Below are 13635 nucleotides of genomic sequence, written 5' to 3'. Positions count from 1 at the left end.
GATCTGGCATTGCTGTGGCTCTGGCATAGGCCAGCAGCAACAGCTCTGATTAGACCCCTAGCCTGGGAACCTTCATGTGCCACCAGTGTGGCCCTAAAAGGACAAAAAGGAAAAAAAAAAAACTTCTTTCTTCATTGGTTCTCTAGCTAAACTCCCCCCCCCGCCCCCGACACACACACACTAACTGTTCTTGCATTCAGGGGCATGCTAGCCCTGTTCTTTGGGAGAACTGTACGTCCCCTACCCAGTCATACAGTGAGTCACTGTGGCTCCGGAGAGCACTACGGGTGATGGGTATTAACTTAACCACTAAGTATAGGAGCAGAACTCATGCTCAAATGGGATGAGTTGCTGGAAAATCGAATACGTCTACCGAGCTGAAGAGTACCGTCCAGATCCTAGGCAGAGCGGTACTTAGCGCTGCTCCGGGACTGGTAACCAATAAACAGGCTCAGGCTAACGTCCCCACATAGTGGGATTTATAAACCTCCGAGACCTCCGGGAGAGTTTGGCTTGGTTTCCAGAAGCGCAGCTTGCCCTCTGGGGAGTTCCCTTTTAGTCTTCTCTACTACCGGGACGATGCTGAGAGCTACAAATACAGCATTCCCCAAACAAATTTCTCCACCGCAGCCCTTATGCACAGAGTCATTTTCCTGATGGGTACAGCAGTGTTGCTTTGTGGCATCTTTTTGGTCCTGACTTTTCGAAAGCCAAGGCTCATCGAATTTGTTTAAAACTTTGAGGTCCTCTAGCCAAATTTGGGAGCTATTTATCTCAAGGATGCTGCGTGTTCAGTCTGCTCATTCTGTGCCAGCCAGAGCCCTCCCGAATCTCCCAGGGTGAAACGCGTCATGATGGGTGTGCTGCTCCTCCCCCGTCCTCCCCTCCCCGGTCCTCCTTGGAACGGATGCGAAAGGATGGAAGGGGCGTGGGGCTCCCTACGTCCCACGGAGATCTCACGGAGACTTCTGTTTTTTAAACACCCTTTCCCAGATTTTGTGGTTCATCAGACTTTGCCCTACCAGTCGGTTTCGGTGGACACGTTCAACTCCAAGAATGACGTGTACGTGGCCATCGCTCAGCCCAGCATGGAGAACTGCATGGTGCTGGAGTGGGACCACATCGAAATGAATTTCCGGAGCTACGACAACATTACAGGTGTGTTGTGGCTTTGAGTGCATGGATTGGCCCCCCTTCAGCCTGGCCCCCAGCCCAGGAGGGAGGAGGTCCCCTGTCATACCGAGAGGGAGCTTGGCACTCTGGCTTGGTTCCATGGGGGGGGGGCAAATTCCAGCCCATGTGCGGCTCTCCAGCTTTTTCTGAATGTGGTCAGTTATTGGTAAGAACAGAAACCTCAGATGATGATCCTATGTATTGTTAGTGATCCTTTTACAAAGGGAGAGGGTGATGGGGGGCTGAGGTGGGAAGCATTTTCTGGTACTGGTGCGAAATCACTCCCAGAATCCCTTGACCTTGAGCAGTTATGGCAGCCTGAGACGGCACCAGCATTTTAGCTGCTAAATGAGTCCTTTGACTGTGTTATGCTGTTAACTAATATGCTAATGCACGCGCATGCACACGCCCCTGGCTCTCTCTCTCTCTCTCTCTCTCTCTCTCTCACACACACACACACACACACACACACACACACACGGGCTGTTTCTATTGCCCCCTTGCCAGCCCTGGTGATCGCTGTGTCCTTTACATAAGCACATACAAAATAAGAATAAGTGGCTTCCTAAATTCAAGCCTTTGAGGTGAGACTTAGCACTTTTTTAGTGCTCTTCTTGGATCTCTGTGTCTTGGTGCTGCTAAAAACAGACTGTCTACTTGCTTTTTAAAAAGGGGATAGGAGTTCTCATTGTGGCTCAGCAGTAATGAACCTGACTAATATCCGTGAGGATGCGGGTTTGATTCCTGACTTTGCTCAGCACACCCGGGGTTGCTTTGAGCTATGGTGTGGGTCCCAGATGTGGCTTGTATCCAGCATTGCTGTGGCAATGGCTGTGGCATAGGCCAGCAGCTGCAGCTCAGGTTCCACCCCTAGCCTGGGTATTTCCATATGCCAAGGGTGTGGCCCTAAAAAGAAGAAAAAAAATGGATAAAGTCAAAAATCATCTTTCAAAGACTTCTCCTTTATCCAAGTCAATCTGATAATAGTACTGACTTTACCGGCAGCACCACATGGCCTGTCACCCCACGAGAAGGTTTTCTTCCATGGTTCCTGGTCTGGTTTGAGCATCCGTGGTGAGAAGCAAATCTAGGTAGCGTTCCCGGATCAGAAGGCTCCTGGGAACCTCTCGGGCACAAAGTGGCCTCGCAGCAGGTGCAGGAAGATGGGGAGTCAGGGAGAGGTCATTTATCCTCAGGGAACAGAGCTGCTAATGAGCCCGATGTCACAACACAGAAGCTTTGAGAGATGTGCAGCGAGCCGCTGTGCTCTGAGATACCACTGGCCTCCCAGTGGTGAGCCCACATTCCTAGAGCAGCCTGCTGGCTCCAAGCATAGATCAGCCCAGAGCAGCCAGCGCAGGGAACCTATGGAGGGAGGCTCGGACCTAGGACCCTAAATCCAGTCATGGAAGAGGAAAAAGGGTGAGAGAGGGACCTGCTCCCTGCATGGTTTTTTGCCTCCCTCTTTTCTCCAACCTGGCAGCTCGGTGAGGGCTGAGCTGAAACCCACAACCGCTATTTGAGGTGTGGCTGTGGATTCCTCGCCCATAGGAAGGGGACAGGCGCCCTCTGTTCAAGAGAGAGTGGCCTTGTAGACCAGAAAGAGCTCAGGTTGGAAAGACCTATGACCGTGGATTCCACGGCTGACTCTGCCGGGAGAAGTAGCTTGTGGCCTTTAAGGCTTGGTGTTTTCGTCTGTAAAATGGGCAGGAGATGTACTCATGAGGATGTTGTGAGGACTGGGTGCCAGGGACGGAGCAGGCGGTTCTTGATGCCGGCTTCCTTCTCGCCTTTACGAATGAAGAGATGGAGGCTCAGGCAGGTTGAATCCCTGCACTGTTAACTTCCAAGGCAGAGCCCAGGGTCTGTCACTGCTGCATCCCCACGCTGTGTTCCCCTCTCCCAGGCTGACCTTGGCAGGAAGCACAGCACTGCCCTCCCCCTGGCTCCCTGCAGCTAGTCAGTCATTCATTCACTCATTCATTCATTCATTCAAAGATTTCTTGACCACTTACTCTGGACCAGGCCCAGTCTAGGTCCGGGGGTTGTAGCAGTGAACAAACCACATGGAAGCCTCCACCCTCAAGGAGTTTTATTATAACGAGAGAGAGAATAAAATAAGACAAATAACTTTGGAGGTTTTTGTGTGTGTGTGTGTTTTCAGGGCTGCACCTGCGGCATATGGAAGTGCCCAGGCTAGGCGTCGAATTGGAGCTATGACTGCTGGCCTATGTCACAGCCACAGTAATACTGGATACTAGCTGCGCGTGCGACCTACACCACAGCTCACAGCAACGCCGGCTCCTTAACCCACTGAGCGAGGCCAGGGATCGAACCTGCCTCCTCATGGGTACCAGTTGGATTCGCTACTGCTGAGCCATGACAGGAACTCCCAAGACAAATCCTCTTAATATATACAACACATTAGGTATGCTGAGAAGGGAAAGGTGGCAGGGGAGGAAAGGGTTAAAGTGCCGTTCTTGGGAGAATTGAAATTAGAGATGGAGTGTCTGATGTAGGCCTCATTGAGAAGGTGTTGTTTGAGTAAAACCTGTGGGCCGTGAGGGCTTGTTGCACATGGAGAACAAGGGGGAAGAGCATTCCAGACCGAGAGAGGAGCAGGTGCAAAGGTCCTGAGGCAGGAAGGTAGTTTTCCTCTTTGATGAACATGCAGGGAGCTGGTTTCGCTTGGACAGAATGATCCAGGTGCCGTTGTAGGAGACAAAGTCAGAGGTAAGAGAGCTGGTCATGGGGGCCTTGCAGGTCCTAACAAGGACTGGGGCCTTCATCTGAGTCATGGAGGGTCTGTGCAGAGGTCAGCCAGACGGCATGGAAGATGCAGGTGCCTGCTACAGAATGCTGGGCTGTGTCCAGCTGCTGGGTTGAGCGTAGTCTGTGTGTGGGGAGGGGACAAAAGGGGGATCAGAGCAGGTAGCTGAGAGGCTGTTGCAAGAAATCAGGCAGGTGCGGATGGCGGGTGTAGGAATGATTGGTGAGATCAGAGTGGGTGTGGCCAGTGCCAGTGCTGGAGCTTGCTGGTTTCTGGGGATTCCTTGGCCTCTCAGTCTCAAAGTCTGATTCTTCTGAGAGGCGGGCAGCTGGACAGGAAGCCCACCAGGATCCTCTTCACAGCCAAGCCCAAGAACTGAGCCATAAAAATGTGTCAGATTAGGAACTCCGATATCTCACTGGCTGTTCTTAAATCTGGCTCTAGATCTTTCTGGTCGGTGACCTTGGCCAAGTTTTAATCTCGTTGATCCCCTCTAATCTGTAAAGTGGAAATTTCATGAATTTCCATTCATCTGTAAAATGCGATCATTGTAAGATTTGGGCAGCATATGTAATATAACACTTAGCACAGTGCCTGGCATATGATACATTCTCCATGAGTGTTGGGATATCATTTGGGATTAAAGATAGACATTTGATTACCACCGCTTGCTACCACCACTAGGGAAAGCCACCAATTTCAGATTTTTCATTCTTCTTCATTCATGAAAGCACACAGAACCCATACGTTAAGGCCCCAACATGCCTTGCCAAACACACATGGCCAGTTTCCTGCCACTTATGGATTTCTGATCACGTCTTACAATTCAGCTGCCTTACCTTCTTTTGTTTCTCTCTTTGCCTGGGTCAGCAGGCTCAAATGCAGCCTCCTACAGGAAGCATTCCTTGATGACCAGATTGGAATGAAGTACCTGTCTTTTCTGCTCCCTTAATACATGGATTTCCATTAAGCATGAATCCCATTCCCTGTCACCATTTTTCACTTCAAGGAAGGCAACACATTTATGTACTCAGTGATTTATAAGCTATTTTCTTAGGTCAAATGCCCAACCAGACAACGTGTACTTGTCTCTGTTTTATAGTGAAAAAAAAATAGGAGCAGCCGTCCTTCCCCCATAGACTCTAACTCTTTGATTTCAATGAAAGCATCTCCACAACTTTCATGAGCACAGGAATGCGGAGCCCAGCAGAGCATGGCCTGAGAGGGGGCAGGAGAAGAGGGTGGCTACAGAAGTAGGGGATCCCTCGTGCTGGGGAGGAAGGAGTGTGACTCACTGAATTCAGCCTGGTGTGAAGGAAAGCCCTGCAGCCCACACGTGCTGGGCAGAGGACAAATGGATGAGCAAGGGCACAGCCCCGGAACCACTTGCCTTGACCCGGCCAAGGTACATGTGGACTGTTCTCTGCTCCCGGGGCCGTGCATGCCTCATTTATCATCTTGTTTGATCACAGGGTGGTCCCAGAGTCAGCACAGGCTGGCTGGCATTTTCCCCATCCATGCCCAGCGCGTCTGTGGCTCTTCCGAGCATCATGCAAAAGGGACATCGAGGCGGGGAGGGAGACCCAGGGTCACGTTCTCCCCCAAGTTTTGCTCCTATGTCTTCTCCTTTTTCTCTCTGCATCTCTTCTCAGCTCTCACGGTTTTGATTAATTTTGTTTGCCTTTTGATTTCTGCCCAGTAGGTACATTGTAGCATCTCTCCTCTTAGAGTAAAACACACACACATGCACATGCACGCACCCACACACACACATGCGTACACACACTTGGAAGACTTCTGCTGCTACTGACAACTCCATGGGCTCCACCTGGACAGAGGTGTCACAGAGTATCTCCAAGAAAGGAGTCTTTTCTGTGTCACATGGCCCCTCGACTGAGACAGGCAGAGCTGTAGGATGCTTCTGGGTACCAGGGACCTCCATAGCCAGGGACTCGGGAGGGAGATGAGGAGCAGGCACCTCCATTAGTGTTGGGAGTCAGTGCAATTTCCGAAGAGCAGCTTGGTAGTTGAAACCCAGAAGCCTTTAAAATGTGCACAACCTCTGCAGCGTCTGCCCCGCAGTCTCTCCGTTTAAGAACACAGCCAGATGGTTTTCCAAAAAAGATCTCTCTACAGGGAAGCATATTGCTTACGATAATGGAAAACTGGAGATAACTGCACTGTCCAACAGGAGGGGATTACTTAGATAAAATGTGGTGCACCCATGCAATGGACTACCATGGAGTGTTAAAATATCAAGTTGTGAAAGATGCAATGACGTGGGAAAATGTTCAGAACATAGTGGTCGAGGGAAAAGAGCAGGTTATAAAAAGTCCATATATACTGTGCACCCAAATCTATTTTTACAAAGGACATTTGAGTATGTGCAGAGATTGGCAATTAAAGAAATATATGGAATTCCCGTTATGGCTCAGTGATTAATGAATCTGACTAGGAACCATGAGGTTGTGGGTTCGATCCCTGGCCTTGCTCAGTGGGTTAAGGATCCGGCATGGCTGTGAGCTATGGTGTAGGTCACAGACACAGCTTGGATCTGGTATTGCTGAGGCTGTGGCATAGGCCGGCGGCTACAGCTCCGATTAGACCCCTAGCCTGGGAACTTCCATATGCCACGTGTGCGGCCCTAAAAACGACAAAAAAAAAAAAAAAAAAGAAAGAGAGAGAAATATATGACAATTTTATGTGTAACTTCAGCATTTACACTTCAAACAATTTTGATTTCTTCTTTGTACTCTTTAGTATATTGGTGGTGGAGTGTAGGTTGGAGCCAGACTACCTGGATTTGGATTCCAGGCTCCACCGCATTGTAGCTGTGTGACCTTGTATAAGTTACTTAACTTCTCTGTGCCTCAGTTTAACCCTTTATAAAATGGGGGTCATGATGATGCTAATAATATTACCAGCCTCATAAGGTTGTTGTAAGAATTAACTGAGTAAACACATGTAAATTGCTTAGGAGAGTGCTTTCATAAGTGTTACCTGTTATTATTTTCAAAATTTGCTTTCAAAATCAATTAACATTGAAAAATTTTATACTCAGAAAAAAATGCCATGATTAGTTTTAACAAAGGAAAGAGACCAGGTTCTTGCAGGAAAGCCAGAGCATTGGAAGAGAAAAGTAAATTCTACCCTAAAAACCACCCACCAACTGCCCTCAAAGTTAATACCAAGGACAGGAATTGGGTAATTATCCTTGTAATTTACAGACCAAATTCACTTTGGTCCAAATTGCCTAGAAAATTAGGGGAAAGAAATAACTTGTAATTGAATGACCTAGAGGAAGGGTCAATACTCTGAGATGTGGGTGGTTCTCTTGCTGAAATGGGGAGGTTGGGGGGGGCGCTTCAGGGTTCTGGGTGCAGACTGGGAGTGGATGATGGGAGTGACCCAGACAGGGGGTCACGACTGAAAATGTTCCCCTTTTCCTGCACAGTTCTGGTTTTGTGCCTCCTGAGCTAGATCGTTCGTATCATTGCTCACCTGCAGGTCCTCCTGTAGCGCCCGCTATGCACAATTGCCAAAGGCCGGGGTCTGGAGTTCCCGTCGTGACTCAGTGGTTAACGAACCCGACTAGTCTCCATGAAGATGCGGGTTCGATCCCTGGCCTCACTCAGTGGGTTAAGGATCTGGCATTGCTGTGAGCTGTGGCGTAGGTGGAAGACTCGGCTCAGATCCCATGTTGCTATGTTATGGCTGTGGGGTAGGCCTGGGAACCTCCATATGCTGCGGGTGTGGCCCTAAAAAGACAAAGAAGAAAAAAAAGGCCTGGGCCTTTTTATTTTCAAGACAATTGCTTCAGTTATCCAATAATGATAGCTACTGGTTATCGATCACTTTCTCTGTGTGCGAGCTCTGTCCTAAAAACCCTGACTGTGAAATTTCTCAGTCTTTGCAAAGCTCTAAAGTCAATGCTGACCGCATCCTCAGTCTGAGTTGACAGACGGCGGGCCTGAGCACAGACAGCCGAAGTAACTGGCACAGGGTCAGAACACTTAGAGGTGCTGGGCCGAGTGTGGGGTCGGGGGAGGCTGTCTAGAGTCATAAGAAAAGGTCAAATGTCTTCAAGAGCTCTCATCACATTTTTTGTCTCCTGCCTTTAAGTCCTGACTCCCATTTTTACACATACCCCCCACCACACACACACCAAGAGAAGAAACCCATCCGATGGCCTCATTCTGCTCCTATGGACTCAGGAACCTCATGCAGACAATAGGTTTGGTGTATTGGTCAATTTCCTGAATTACACATCTGCCTCTAAAGATGCCAAAGGCTGGAGTGCCCATCGTGGCTCAGCAGTTATGAACCAGACTAGTATCCATGAGGATGTGGGTTCAATCCCTGCCCTGCTCAGTGGGTTAGGGACCTGGCATTTCCATGAGCTGTGGTGTAGGTCGCAGACTCGGCTCGGATCCTGTGTTGCTATGACGGTGGCGTGGGCCAGCAGCTGTAGCTCTGATTCACCTGCTAGTCTGGGAACCTCCATGTGCCTTGGGTGTGGCCCTAAAAAGCAAAAAAAAAAAAAAAAAAAAGAGAGAGAGAGAGATGCCTGAGGCCCAGGTGACCGTCACTCACCTATTTTGATGGAGGTACATTTAGAACTTTCTTTTTTTAATGGTGGGAAAACATGTCTAACATAAAATTGACCATCTTAACTGTTTGTGTTCAGTTCTATACTCGCGTTGCTGTGCAGTCAATCCCCAGATCCTTCATCCTGAGAACCTGAAACTCTGTACCCATTAAACTTCAGCTCCCCATTCTCCCCTCCTGTCAGACCCTGACACCCACCCTTCTGCCTTCTGTCTCTGTGAGTCCGAGTCTTCTAGGTACCTCGTGTGGGTGGAATCAGGTGCTGTTTGTCTTTCTGCGACTACTGCTATCACTGAGCATAATGTCTTTAATGAACATTCCTTCATGATACAGCATGTCTTTGTCTTTGTCTTCGTTTTTTGTTTTTGTCTTCTAGGGCCACACCCCCAGCATATGGAAGTTTCCAGGCTAGGGGTCCAATTGGAGCCATAGCCGCTGGCCTACACCACCACTCACAGCAACCCCAGATCCTTAACCCACTGAGCAAGGCCAGGGATTGAACCCACGTCCTCTTGGATGCTAGTCGGGTTCACTAATCGCTGAGCCAGGATGGGAAGTCCTATGACAGCATGTTTGAATTTCCTTTCTTTTAAAGGGGTAACAATATCCCATAGTTTGTCTGTACCTCATTGCGTTTGTCCATTCATCCATCAGTGGACTTGTGGGTGTTCCCACTTTGGGGCTCTTGTGAGCAATGCTGCTGTAAACGCGGTGTACACAAATATCTTCCAGACCCTGCTTTCAGTCCCTTGGGTCTAGACCCAGACGTGGAATTTCTAGATGACATGGTCAGTCTTTTTAAATTTTCTGAAGAACTGCCATGCTTTTCACAGCGGTTGCACATTTGCCATTTCTCACCAGTTCCCAAGGTTCCCAGTTTCCCTGTGGGGGAGCATTTTTTAATTTCCCTAAAGACTTTATTATTGTTTTATACCAACTAGCTTGACATAAATCTTTATCCTTTCCACCCACTTGATTAAACTCAAATATATTCTGATGCTTTAATATAGTAGTATTTAATACAGTTGCTCTACCTAAAGAAATTTTTGATGTCCGTAGTTTCGATTTCTATAAACAAATATTTCCTCAGTTTGTTGTTCTTTATTATTTATTTAAAAAAATTGAACTATGTTTGATTTATAATAATGTGTTAGTTTCGAGTATACAGCAAAGTGATTCAGTTATATATATATATATTTTTTTTTTTCAGATTCTTTTCCATTATAGGTGATTACAAGATATTGAATATAGGCGTTCCCGTTGTGGCTCAGTGGTTAACGAATCTGAATAGGAACCATGAGGTTTCGGGTTCAATCCCTGGCCTTGCTCAGTGGGTTAAGGATCTGGCGTTGCCATGAGCTGTGGTGTAGGTTGCAGACGTGGCTCGGGTCCCACATTGCTGTGGCTCTGGCAGAGACTGGCATCTGTAGCTCCGATTGGACCCCTAGCCTGGGAACCTCCATGGGCCGCAGGAGCGGCCCAAGAAATGGCAAAAAGACAAAAAAAAAAAAAAAAAAAAAAAAAAAAAAAAAAAAAAAAAAAAGATATTGAATATGGTTCACTGTGCTATACTGTTCATCCTTGTTATTTATTTATTTATTTTTATTTTTAGGGCCCCATCTGCAGCATATGGAAATTCCCAGGCTACGCCAGATCCGAGCCACATCTGCGACTTAACACCACAGCTCACAGCCATGCCAGATCCTTAACCCACTGAGCGAGGCCAGGGATCGAACCTGCATCCTCCTGGATACTAGGCAGGTTCTTAGCCCATTCATCCAGGATGGGAACTCCCCTATCTACTTTGTATACAGTGACGTGTATCTGTTAACCCCCTACTTCCCGTGTATCCCTCCCTCGCTTTCCCCTTTGTACCTGTCAGTTGGCTTTCTATGTCTGTGCGTCTGTATCTGTCTTGCAGAGCAGTCCTCGTGTATCATTCTTAGATTCCACACAGAGTGTAGGAGACGGAAGAGCCTGTCTCCCGCTGGCTGCCCTAACCCCCACCCCTCTCTCCCGGAGCGCAGGTCAGTCCATCGTGGGCTGTAAAGCCATCCTCATTGACGACCAGGTCTTTGTGGTGGTGGCCCAGCTCTTCGGCGGCTCCCACATCTACAGATACGACGAGAGCTGGACCAAGTTTGTCAAGTTCCAAGACATAGAAGTCTCTCGCATTTCCAAGCCCAACGACATCGAGCTGTTTCAGATCGAGGACGAGACGTTCTTTGTCATCGCAGACAGCTCCAAAGCGGGGCTGTCCACCGTCTATAAGTGGAACAGCAAGGGCTTCTACTCGTACCAGTCTCTGCACGAGTGGTTCCGGGACACGGACGCCGAGTTCGTCGACATCGACGGAAAGTCGCACCTGATCCTGTCCAGCCGCTCCCAGGTCCCCATCATCCTCCAGTGGAACAAAAGCTCCAAGAAGTTCGTCCCCCACAGTGACATCCCCAACATGGAGGACGTGCTGGCCGTGAAGAGCTTTAGGATGCAGAACGCCCTCTACCTGTCTCTCACCCGCTTCATCGGGGACTCCAGGGTCATGAGATGGAATAGCAAGCAGTTCGTGGAGGTCCAGGCCCTCCCGTCCCGGGGGGCCATGACCCTGCAGCCCTTCTCGTTCAAAGAGAATCACTACCTGGCCCTGGGGAGTGACTATACCTTCTCCCAGATATACCAGTGGGATAAAGAGAAGCAGCTCTTCAAAAAATTTAAGGAGATTTATGTGCAGGCGCCTCGTTCCTTCACCGCCGTCTCCACTGACAGGAGAGATTTCTTCTTTGCCTCCAGTTTCAAAGGGAAAACAAAGATTTTTGAACACATCGTTGTTGACTTAAGTTTGTGAAGGTGTGATGGGTGAATTTAAAAGACATGTAGCTTTAGCTCTTACAAGAAAGGACCGAGGGGGAGGCGGGGAGCAAACGCAGCAGCCAGATTCACCGTTCTGATGTGAAAAAGGCACCGGGGACATAGGTAGAAGTTTTCAAACTCTTAGAACTCATATTTTAATCAGGGATTGCATTTATTGGCTAACTGCATGACACGTCCATCCTCCCACTTAAAAAGACATCCTGAAGTCTGTAATTACTGAGAAAAAAAGAGTACAGCATTAATGCTTGCCGTCTAGGGAAAGTATACGTGCTTTTTTTTTTTTTTTTTTTTTTTTTAACGAGGAAGGAGAAAATCAGATGAGATGGGACAGCTCTTATAATGAAATAAAAAACAAAAAGATCAAACACCACTCTGGACCCTTCGTGTTCCATTTTATCAATCTGTTGGGTAAGAACTCTTAACGCCAAAGTCAGCTAAAAAGACTCGCCGATGATTAGTTTTAAAATCTTATAACACAGCAATGCTATTTTGAACCATCCCAGTTTCCTGAATCCCCTCTAGGAGCAGAGCTGGGCTGGGTTTGTTGGCTCACGTGGATGTCCTTCAGGGGTGGGTTAACAAAATCATGTTTGACATCGCTTCCTCTGACACAAAGAATATAATCTGCTGACACATGTCTAGGCCCAGCACAGGCTGGGGGCCCGGGAGTGAGACAGAGGGGTTTCTCCCTCTTCTCATGGTTCAAAGCTGCCCCCCACTGTGGCCAGAGCAGGAATGCTTCTTTGATGCTCTCACGACTCATCTGCTTCTCTGGACCCATCCTTTGAGTTGGTGGGTAGCCAGCAGTCCGGCCGAGGACTGAATGGTGCTTTTTATTCTGTCCTTTAGCGCCATAGAGCAGGTATTTCCAGCTGATGAGCATTGAGTAGAATTTTTGGAGTAAGATCTTGTGGCGTCAAAGAGGGCCTAATACAAGTTTCAATGCTCTTTGAAACCTAGAGGTGATTCTCTGATGGATGCATGTCTCTGCCCTCTGGGCAACTTAATATTTCAAATAATTGAATCCCAGCCTACCTGCCTGCCCACCTGCCTCTCAGAACTCACATCATGGTCTTGGGTTTATTGATTTGCTGATGTTGTTGCCACAAGCTCCCGAAGATGCTGCAGCACCAAATCACAGGACTGGGGTTCCTGTAATGGCAGCGCCCCCTCCTCTTCCAGCACTTTAGCAGAGGAATCCCACGCCCTCCCGTGGGGCCCCGTGCTGGCAGGATGCTCATTCTCTGCAGGCTGGGGCTGGGCCTAGGGGGGTCTCAGGCTGATCCCATGGGACCAAATCTGGAGCCAGATATGCTCAATCGCACAGCCCAGGTCGGCATCCAGGGGACCAGGTGGCCTCTGGTGTGGACCATTGGGAAGCTCATGGGGTCTGGTTTTTGTGAAAGGTTCCAGGAGGAGAGCCTGCCTGGTTAGCTGGTCCTGTTCAGAGAAAATGAAATGAATGCTTTCAGGAGGGGCTCTCAAGAGTAACCCAACACCTCCTCTTCCAGCTGTGAAAGGAGCACCATCACCTTGCACAATATTGCTGTGTTTCAATGATTGTTTGCCGAGTCATGAGGAGGTAGATGTTTTGTCGTAAATTTGAATGTGTTTGTTGTTTCCAGACTTTAAGCAATGCAGATCGAGGCAATAAATAGCACTTGGAAAACACTGCATCGTGGTCCCAACAGCACTCTTGAGTGCGTTCTGGTTCTGCAGGCTCATGGCTTCCAGCCTGGGGCACCAGGGATTTTTAAGGAATTGGTTCATGCACACATAGTAGCATCGCTGCTCCAAACTTTCCTACCAAGTGTGGACCGAACAGGGGAGAAAATGGTTTTCTTTCTTTTCTTTTTTTTTTCTTAACCCACTGTGCCACAGTGGGAACTCCAGTTTTATTTTATTTTATTTTTTATTTCCCTGATACATTATTTTTTTTTCTACTCTGTAGAGCATGGCGACCCAGTTACACATACATGCATACTTTCTTTTTTCTCACATTATCATGCTCCATCATAAGTGACAGACATAGTTCCCAGTGCCACACAGCAGGATCTCATTGCTAATCCATTCCAAAGGCAGCAATAGTCTGCATCTACTAACCCCAAACTCCCAATCCATCCAGCTTCCCCCACCCCCCCGGGCAACCATAAGTCTGTTCTCCAAGTCCATGATTTTCTTTTCTGTGGAAAGGTTCATTTGCACCATATATT

General features: G+C 48.3%; 1 protein-coding gene across 3 annotated transcripts in view; it reads left to right on the top strand.

Moving 5' to 3' along the window:
• Positions 1-11790, top strand: part of LGI2 (leucine rich repeat LGI family member 2) — a 30705-nt gene extending 18915 nt beyond the window's left edge. For all 3 annotated transcript variants that reach the window (XM_021100562.2, XM_084971660.1, XM_084971661.1), the window contains exons 7-8: positions 994-1158; positions 10579-11790. In XM_021100562.2, coding sequence (XP_020956221.2) covers positions 994-1158; positions 10579-11396 — 983 coding nt within the window. In that variant the 3' untranslated portion in view covers positions 11397-11790. The remainder of the gene's footprint in view (positions 1-993; positions 1159-10578) is intronic.
• Positions 11791-13635: the final 1845 nt, after the last annotated feature.

This window comes from Sus scrofa, chromosome 8 (assembly GCF_054392235.1).
Source record: "Sus scrofa isolate SSC_HxYL_T2T_F1_AM1 chromosome 8, Sscrofa_HxYL_maternal_Yorkshire_Landrace_v2.0, whole genome shotgun sequence".
NCBI lineage: Eukaryota > Metazoa > Chordata > Mammalia > Artiodactyla > Suidae > Sus > Sus scrofa.
This window is presented reverse-complemented; position numbering and strand designations above follow the sequence as displayed.